The 8,630-nt window shown below is 41.5% G+C and overlaps 4 protein-coding genes across 6 annotated transcripts in view; 2 read left to right on the forward strand and 2 right to left on the reverse strand.

Annotated features, from left to right (window-relative positions):
- The first annotated feature begins 401 nt into the window (after positions 1–401).
- LOC104801059 (pentatricopeptide repeat-containing protein At4g18975, chloroplastic-like) lies at positions 402–3,367 on the forward strand. The gene is made up of 9 exons (XM_010524141.2): positions 402–571; positions 1,184–1,220; positions 1,327–1,387; positions 1,599–1,700; positions 1,824–1,940; positions 2,102–2,245; positions 2,404–2,616; positions 2,812–3,007; positions 3,118–3,367. The coding sequence occupies exons 1-9, from the start codon at positions 421–423 to the stop codon at positions 3,267–3,269; spliced, it is 1,173 nt and encodes a 390-aa protein (XP_010522443.1). The 5' UTR covers positions 402–420; the 3' UTR covers positions 3,270–3,367.
- On the reverse strand, positions 3,258–5,312 carry LOC104801058 (tyrosine-specific transport protein 2). The gene is made up of 2 exons (XM_010524140.2): positions 3,592–5,312; positions 3,258–3,455 (listed from the first exon to the last, which is right to left on the reverse strand). The coding sequence occupies exons 1-2, from the start codon at positions 5,115–5,117 to the stop codon at positions 3,377–3,379; spliced, it is 1,605 nt and encodes a 534-aa protein (XP_010522442.1). The 5' UTR covers positions 5,118–5,312; the 3' UTR covers positions 3,258–3,376.
- A 195-nt stretch (positions 5,313–5,507) lies between these two features.
- On the forward strand, positions 5,508–7,136 carry LOC104801061 (thioredoxin-like 1-3, chloroplastic). Of its 2 annotated transcripts, none has more exons than XM_010524143.2 (4): positions 5,508–5,938; positions 6,055–6,231; positions 6,353–6,508; positions 6,688–7,136. In XM_010524143.2, exons 1-4 carry the CDS (start codon positions 5,702–5,704, stop codon positions 6,934–6,936), a joined length of 819 nt encoding a protein of 272 aa, XP_010522445.1. In that variant the 5' UTR covers positions 5,508–5,701; the 3' UTR covers positions 6,937–7,136. The 2 variants fall into 2 exon arrangements, with proteins under 2 accessions (XP_010522445.1, XP_010522444.1); XM_010524142.2 differs by having other exon boundaries at positions 5,514–5,938; positions 6,344–6,508.
- A 105-nt stretch (positions 7,137–7,241) lies between these two features.
- The window catches only part of LOC104801062 (pentatricopeptide repeat-containing protein At1g06140, mitochondrial-like), a 2,581-nt gene continuing 1,192 nt past the window's right edge, over positions 7,242–8,630 (reverse strand). Inside the window, exon 2 of one of the 2 annotated variants that reach the window (XM_010524144.1) lies at positions 7,242–8,630. In XM_010524144.1, coding sequence (XP_010522446.1) covers positions 7,436–8,630 — 1,195 coding nt within the window. In that variant the 3' untranslated portion in view covers positions 7,242–7,435. The other variant, XM_010524145.1, reaches the window with a different exon arrangement.

The raw sequence follows: 8,630 nt of genomic DNA on the forward strand, positions 1-8,630 counted from the left end.
GCTCAAATGCCGAGAGAAGGAAAAAGCCGGAATGCGCAGATTCATAGAGCTAAAGATTTTCTCGCGGAACCTGAAGATTTTCTCGCGCTTTCCCTCGGAATTTCTCTCGCGGCTTTTGTCTTTTCTCGTTTGGTTCTTCGTTTCCCTCCTCGGTTGTTGGAATGCAGAACAGAGAGAGAACCACGTCACTTGGCATGAAACAAGAGATCATTAAACTACCCTTCCTTAATGTGGGATTTTCTATAATTTTGCATTAATCATGATCATAATTATTTTCGTCCTAAACCGGTTCAAATCGAAATCGAAAGTATGATCTAATTACAAACCGTTAAACCGAACCGGTTTATGATTTCGAATTTCATTTTGTCTGTTTGAACTCATTTTACGCCGTCCGTCTTTCGTCTGCCTACGCCTGCTCCCATGGCGAATTTCAGCTCTCTAATCCCAAAAACGCCCCTGAAACGCGTCATCACGGCAACAGACGGAACCCTAAAGGCGTCGGCAGTTCATCTAGCGGCCGCGTGGAAGCCCGTCTCGGGAGAGGAATTCTACAGATGCCACCATGTTCATGGTTTGTAGCGCTGTTGAATTCGCGAGTAATTGGTATTACCGACGAACGATATGGTTTTCCGATTTTTCAGATGATTCCGTAGATAGTGACTTCAAATTCATGAGTTTGAGTTTGCATTTTCCATGGCGATACACGGAAGGAAACCGATATACTTAGTATTGGAGTAGATCGAAGAGATTAATTTTAGGGGGCTTGAAGCTTTCGATTTTTTTTCCTTCCTCACGTTTGAAGAGTCTAATTGAATAGCAATGCAAGCTCACATATTTGGATTCAAAGTTTATCTCTTTCTTATTATGATCATTTTCCCTGGGAAGCTCCGAACTTGTGACTTCTGTGTGATGTAATCTTTATCACTTACGTGATATAATACGGTGTTCCTGGCAAGAAAACAAAAATGGAAAAGTGGGTTCTCTCTCTCTCTCTCTCTCTGATGATCCGGACCAAAAGTATGGATCTTTCACATTGTTCTCAAGCATGAAAATCATGTGCTTTGACATGATTTCTTGTCTGTTTGGATTTAGTTGAACACTTGGCGTGTTTTGAATCCATACCATGACAAGAGAGACTGTGTTTTGGATTTCACTGAACTCTATTACTTTGAAACTGTTTTAGGTGAGCCAGGACTGTCTTTGCACTCAAATGGAATAAGGTAAATGTCGAATATAAATTTTGTACACATATGTTAGTTTTCTGCGGATCGTTTTCTACTTCAGCTCCGATCCAGTTCTCTTCTTGATAATTTCTATCTTTTTCAGACAGCAAAGTACGATTAGTAATGCTGGAGACCTAACTCTTTTGTTTCATCATCTTCTTGGGGTAAGCTTTCAGTGTGTTAAGTTTCCAGTTTTGAATAGCTTTTTTGTCTTTAAACTTCTAAAATGGGTAGTAAATAGCACAAGGGACTCAACAGAGATTCTGGATTTCAGTTGCTCGCTGTGATATAGCTTTGAGAAACACATATTTCACTGTTGCCTTTTGTTTACATGTACATCCCATTTTTTATGATCTTGATTTTTTTTCCTTGCAGGTCAACCGATCAAATAAATCTGTCTTTTCAAAGGTGCAGTCAATGAGCTATAAGTTTGTGGCTGATGCTCATGTATCTACTAGAAGTGGTTGGAAAACTCAGGTACTAAAGAATGCGCATGTATCTGTGTGCTGAAAGCCTGTAAGGATGTCATTTTCTTAGACTTAGACATTTCACTGTTTTACAAAAAGCTAGATTCTCAATACACTTTTCCTCTCGATGTAGGAGGACAGGCAAGCTGCTGAAAATTCATCAAAGAAAGAACATGTTGAGGCCCCCAGAAAGCATCAACTTGGCGAGAACATACCCAAGAAGGATAAAATAAAGTTTCTTGTGAATACTGTAAGATATATTGTTCAACCTCCAGTGCTATTGCTTCGCTTTTCTAAAGGTTATGTAATGATGAGGATTCCTTATTGATTGTTCAGCATTTGGTTTCTTTCGTTTATTTATCTTGCTTTATCGTATGGATTATAACGATATGCGCTTTGATATTTATACAGCTTCTTGACATCAGAGATAGTAAAGAGGCTGTTTATGGAGCTCTTGATGTTTGGGTTGCTTGGGAACGTAGCTTTCCAATGGCTTCCCTCAAAAGAGTAATAGCTCTTCTTGAAAAGGAGCACCAATGGCATCGAGTCATTCAGGTATGTATCACAATCATACATTCACTCAAGTCGAGAATATTTAACTTCCACTTTTACCTTCTGAAAAAAAGAGAGGTGACATCACTGGTACAACTGTAATTCTCTTCTACACTGTTGGTGAGATTTTCTGTTTGTTTTCCCTTGTTAATCTCTCAAAGGTAATTAAGTGGATGCTAAGTAAGGGACAAGGAAATACGATGGGAACCTACGGACAGTTGGTACGAGCACTAGATATGGATCGTAGAGCAGAAGAGGCACATTGTATATGGCAAAAGAAAATTGGGAAAGATCTGCACTCAGTGCCTTGGCAATTATGTAGACAAATGATCAGCATCTATCACCGGAACAATATGTTAGAGGAGCTTGTAAAGGTTTGTTTTTCGTCCCGTTTGACTAATTGGTTAAAGCTTGCAGCCATCGAATTCTTAGAAATAGTCTGGTTACTCTCTTCTTTTCCTGCATATGAAATGCATTGCATATTGATAATGGATTGGAAGTCTCAATTTTTTTAACTTTGATGTTCTGTGTCAGACTGATATCGATTTCATGTTTTATGGACTGTGAAGCTTTTTAAGAATCTCGAGAGTTTTGACCGTAAGCCTCCGGACAAAGCAATAGTGCAGAGAGTAGCAGATGCTTATGAAATGTTAGGGATGCTAAAGGAAAAAGAAAGGGTATTGGCAAAGTACAGTGACCTTTTTAACAGCCCAGCATCGATCGGTATATCAAGCAAAGCTTCTTCTAAGAACAAATCGAGTCCAGGTGAGATTGTTTCTGTATTATGCTTTTGCCTTTTGGATATATTTTCCCATGTGCATATTATTCAATCATGATCTAAGCTCGTGTTCTTGAACTTTAACTCGTGACTTTAGGGCATGGGAACTCAGCCGAATCAACCTCAGGCGATGCCCCAGATTCTGAAAAAGCCGGCTTGCAAGAACGTCAGAGAGAGTATCAATCAAGATCCAAGCAGCCAAGAATCCTTCGTCAAGAACATAGTCTCTTACCAGTCTATGTAACATAATATGATATATGTCTGGGCACAGAGGAATATGATACATGCAAACAAAGACAGATGGATTCAAAAAAACAGTAGTATAAATTTTTCTCTGTTTTGTTTTGCCCTAATCTCTAATGCCATATTCCCAGAATAATGGCGATTACAAATAAGAGTAACAAGGAGAAGTTTCCTCCAGGAAGAATGGATGACCTGCAAAACCAAATGAACTCTTTGGTAAGATTCGCTGTTCATAAACTGGGTACTGATATAAGATACAAATTACAATGAAGGTAGTTCCCATGAAGAAACGGAACAATACATAAAATTCTGCTCGGGGTCCATGTACCTGAGCTTCTTCCTGGACTGTTGAATGAATGCCATTGCAGGAGGGAGAACACCAAAGAGGAAGCAGTTTGCATAAACACCAGCAAAATCCAATGCTCTCGAGAAAGTCGAGGGAAAGAAGGATGCTATTAGGGCTGGAGCTCCGAGCACAATCAGCATCATTGCTCTTTCAATGGTCCCATTCCCGTCTTCAACACTAGAGGTTTCGCTGTATGAAACTCTCCCGACGCTTCTCCTTGGCAAGAAACTGACATACCCGACTCTCCCATTCCCATTGTCACTGGACTCTCTGGTAATGAGCTTCCATGTATCGAGAAGCTGTTTCGGGAAGCTAACTGCATATCCGATCAAACTGGTGGCTAAAGCCGAGAAAGCAAAGCCTTGAACAGCTGATAAAGCTGAAGGGTTTACAGATAGAAGAAGAGCAATGGGATCAAGAGATGAAGATACATGCACATTGATTCGTGCAAGCCCTAAAATAATCAGATTCCATGACAGCACCATAGCCAAGGGGACAACACCGCCTACCAAGATGGCTTTCCGGGCATCCGAAACTGAATCTCCAGCAATCTTGCATATGAAAGGTGTAATAACGTGAAACCCTAATGTGAGTACTATAACTGGAACTGCAGGTAGAACAGTGGAGATGGCCCAACACGAGTGACCAAAGGAGGCTATTACATTGGTCCTGGCTACTGATAAACCAATGGCCACGAGTGAAGTTATGGAAAACAACATGAGGAAACACAGAGACCTGTTTGTGAAATCTATGGCCTTGAACGGGAAAAACCCAATCAAGATTGCAGCGATGAGAGGAAACAAAGAATTTGACAACAATGGATTCAAGGAGGGAAAGCATTGAGACACGATGGAGCCAATGCCTGAAACGCAAGCGACCAACAAAGAGAAACTCAACGAAGCATAAACCAGAGCGACAAAAGCTCCAAATTTCTTCCCCAAGGACTTGGTCGCAAGCCCAGTGAAGCTAACCTCTGTAGCATTGTCTTCTTCCATGGCGGCGAAGCTAAGCTCAGCCACAAGAAGAATGGAGGAGATGTTGTAAACCCAGCAGAGAAATATAGCAATCGTCGAAGGGATCGAACCAGATCTGATTGTCGCGGCGGGGAGGCCGAGCATCCCCGGCCCCACGGCGGTGCCGATGATCAAAGTGACTGCAGCCCAGAAACTTTTCTCATTTCTTGTCTCGAGGGTCGCCGTCAAATCCTGATTTTTCCACGGTTTGTCGGGCTTTTCATCGTCGGAGAATTCATGAGAAATGGCGAGCGAAGAAGGGTTCTGGGTTCTGCATCTGAAGACCGAAAGCAGATGTTGTCCACAAGGTAATAATATTGGTTTCCATTGGTCGGCGAGGAACGGCTGTGGGGAACTCCGGCGACGGCATGGGAAAATCTCGGGACCCCGACGAAGGGAAAATGTGCGAGAAAGGGCATTTTGGGGAGAAAGTTTGGATTTTGAATGTGGGGACGAAGTGAGGAAGAGGGAATGTTGGCGGAAAGGAAGAATCATTGCTGCTGAGATGCGGGAGATTCCCTCTGGGTACTGTTTGGTTGGTGAGAAAATTTGTCTGAATCTGTGGCTGTGAGAAACGCTGAGGTATTTGTTATAGAATTTGTTTCATGGTCAACGAGAAGAATCAACATTATAGGAAATATGAGATAAATACTAAAAATGCCAAATACATTATATAATAATGTACAGGTCATCTCCATAATCACTCAAGCTAAAGTTTAATTTCCATATTGAGCACAAAGAAAAGAATCCCTCTCTCATCAAAAGAGCCATACGATTATTAAGTTTTTTTTTTTTTCAAAAACCGAATTTCATGCCGACTAAAAAAGGAAATACACAACTAATATTAGATGAAAACAAATTGTTTGTAAAACGGCTACAAAATCACTCCTCTCTTGATCTTCCGGCAGAAGAGAGGAGAAAAAAAAAAGGAAAAAAAAAACAGCCCTTAGGGCTCCAAATCAAGAAATCTCCTCTCCCATTTTCTTTCTTCTTTGTTTCATCTTTCTATTTTCTTTATTCCACGTTTCTTGCTGCACAAGAAAGTAGTTATCTCCTGGTTTCAGCCGTGACAGTGAAGCATGGCGAGAGATATGTTCATCAAGTTAAATCCAATCTCCATCAATATCAACCGTCCTAGCTTCAATCCTGGAGAAAATCCCGGCACTGTTACCACCATTAGCCCCATAAGTATCTCGTCTCCGTGCTCCATTTGCCCATTATCAATATCTCAGACCTGTTTTCGCAGCCAAAGAGCATTGATTTCTAGAGATAACAACTTGTTTCCCAAGAAAAGTTCGGCATTGGTCCGATGTCAGGTTTACACCCCTAGCTCAATCCATAAATGCTTTGGTGTTGATATTATATATTACATGAATCTTCAAATCAGAGTAACATTGTTAATAATTTTGATGGGATCAAATGGTTGAATTAGACAAGTCTTGGGATTGGAAGAAACCATAAATGGTGGGAAAAAGAGATGCAACCAAACATGAAAGAGGTAACTTCACCTGAAGATCTTGTGGGCTCCTTACTCAACGCCGGAGACAGACTTGTTGTTGTCGATTTCTTCTCCCCCGGCTGCGGTGGCTGCAGAGCTCTTCATCCTAAGGTAAACCCTAAAACCAAAATCGGAAAAAAACCAACGTCAACGAAAATGCTCTTGAACCCATCACGCTTACAATGTATAAGAGAAGATGATTTGTGTGTGCGATGTGACTTAGATATGTCAGATAGCAGAGAAGAATCGGGAGGTACAGTTTCTGCAAGTGAACTACGAAGAACATCGAAGCCTTTGCCAAAGCCTCAATGTTCACGTTCTTCCCTTCTTCCGCTTCTACCGCGGCTCCTCTGGCCGCTTGTGCAGCTTCAGCTGTACCAATGCTACGGTAAGTGTTGTTCCTTCTTTTGATCCCCCTGTCTGAAATGACATCTCAAACCATTTCAACTAAGCTTCTTTTGTAAATGAATAAGTTTCCAAAACCAGAGGCTTGAGATAGAACGAGATTAGTCTGGGATCCAAAACACATGGGCTAATACAAATCTGGGATTGCATTGTTACCTGCAGATCAAGAAATTCAAGGATGCATTGGAGAAGCACGGCCGGGAACAATGCAGCATAGGAGGAACCAGGGGGCTTGAAGAGAAAGAACTCATCACCATGGCTGGAAAAAAAGACCTTTCTTTCTACTACAAACCCGAACTCAAGGGAGAAATTGCAGAGAACCAAGAAACAGAGAGATCACCGAGATCTCCAACTTTGAAAGAACTTCAAAAGAGAGAAGAAGAATTAAAGCTTAGTATTGCTGGAAGATGACAATTGATGATGATAAAGAATGAATGACATGAATTCCCTTTGTTCTCTAAGTTTATTGGCTCTTCAAGTTTTGGATTGCCTCTCTAACGTTTTGTTGGATCGGAGAGTGTTGTTGTTGGCAATGTATGCATGTACTGTAAGTCCATGTGAGGTATCATTGTGCAAAAGCTTTCTTGTATAATGAGACTATATTTAGAAGACTTGAATTCCAAATCTCCATCCTTCAGTTACCAGCAAATCTATACCCACAAAGCTGCGATGGATCTCTCACCTCTTTCCTGGCTTCAACTTTGTGTCTCGTATCAATAGTCAGCAGATTCCTGGGAGTCGGGTCAGCGTCTCTGATCGGGATAGCATCCGTTAAACTACTCGAAACTGCCTTTAGGGACTCTCATACAGTCTCTTCCAGCTCTTGTGTCTTTGAGCTGCATTGCTTATGTTCCGAAGGTGTAATATAATTGAACCAATTCAGATGAAGTTTACAATATCCGCTTCTCGCCTAACAGTCTGCCAGATTCTCCATTTCCTGAGAACACCCAGTTCCTGTCATTGTCGATACAAGATTATCGAGCATCTCATACACCCAATGAGAACACAGATGCTCTTTATCCGATACCAAAAAATAATGTGTCCTGCCGTTCACACTGATCCAACTACAACCGGGAGTCTTTATGATTTCTCGTTGTTTCATCGTCGTTCTCAGTTTAGACACCATATCCCATCTCTTTAAAGAAGCATATAAGTTTGAGAGAGAGACATAATTCGAAGGGTTATCGGGTTCTAACTCAAGGAGGATCCTGTAAGCCAGTTCTTGCATCTCAACATTCCCATGTAGCACAGATGCGCTCATAAAAGCTCCCCAGACGCTTGGTCCAGCTTCCACAGGCATTCCCCTTATAAACTCCAATGCTTCATCAAGCCGCCCTGATTTGCCTAAAATGTCCACAAGACAAGAACACATTTCGGGTGTAGCCCTAACCCCGTAACTGTTTGTTACCAGATTGTATATTGCAAGGCCATCGTTTGTCAGACCTGACTTACCACAAGCTGAAAGGACACTGACAACGGTTACCATATCTGGCTCATGCCCAAGCTTAAGCATCTCATAAAACAAAGCAATAGCTTCCTTGGCCATCCCGTGTAATCCATATCCTGAAACCATTGTACTCCAAGATATTGTATCTCTCATGAATGAATTGTCATAAAAAATTCGTCTTGCATAAGCTAAACAACCGCATTTAGCGTACATATCAATCAAAGCATTGCACAATGGTGTGTCGCTCTCGATTTCATTCCTGATGGCAAAACCATGAATTTGTTTCCCGGCAAAAAGTCCGGCAAGTGTGCTGCAAGCAGGAAGTAAACTCACAAGGGACACTTTGTTTGGTTTGATCCCATCCCTAACTTGCATTTCAAGAAAAAGAGACAATGCACCTTCAAAATCTTCGTTCTGTACGTACCCACTGATAATTGCAGTCCAAATGTACACATTTTTGCACCTTACACGATCAAAAACCCTTCTAGCAACCGCTAGTCTCTTGTTCTTCGAGTACATATGTATCAAGCAACAATGCAGATGAACATCTGATCCCACGAAAAAATCCAGTCCGTTCTTCACTGCGTAGCAATGAATCTCCCTTCCATAATCCCACTTCTGGTCATTGTCATTACACAAAGGCAAAAGAGTGGAAAGA

The sequence above is a fragment of the Tarenaya hassleriana genome, unplaced genomic scaffold, assembly GCF_000463585.1.
Source record: "Tarenaya hassleriana unplaced genomic scaffold, ASM46358v1 Cleome7, whole genome shotgun sequence".
Lineage (NCBI taxonomy): Eukaryota > Viridiplantae > Streptophyta > Magnoliopsida > Brassicales > Cleomaceae > Tarenaya > Tarenaya hassleriana.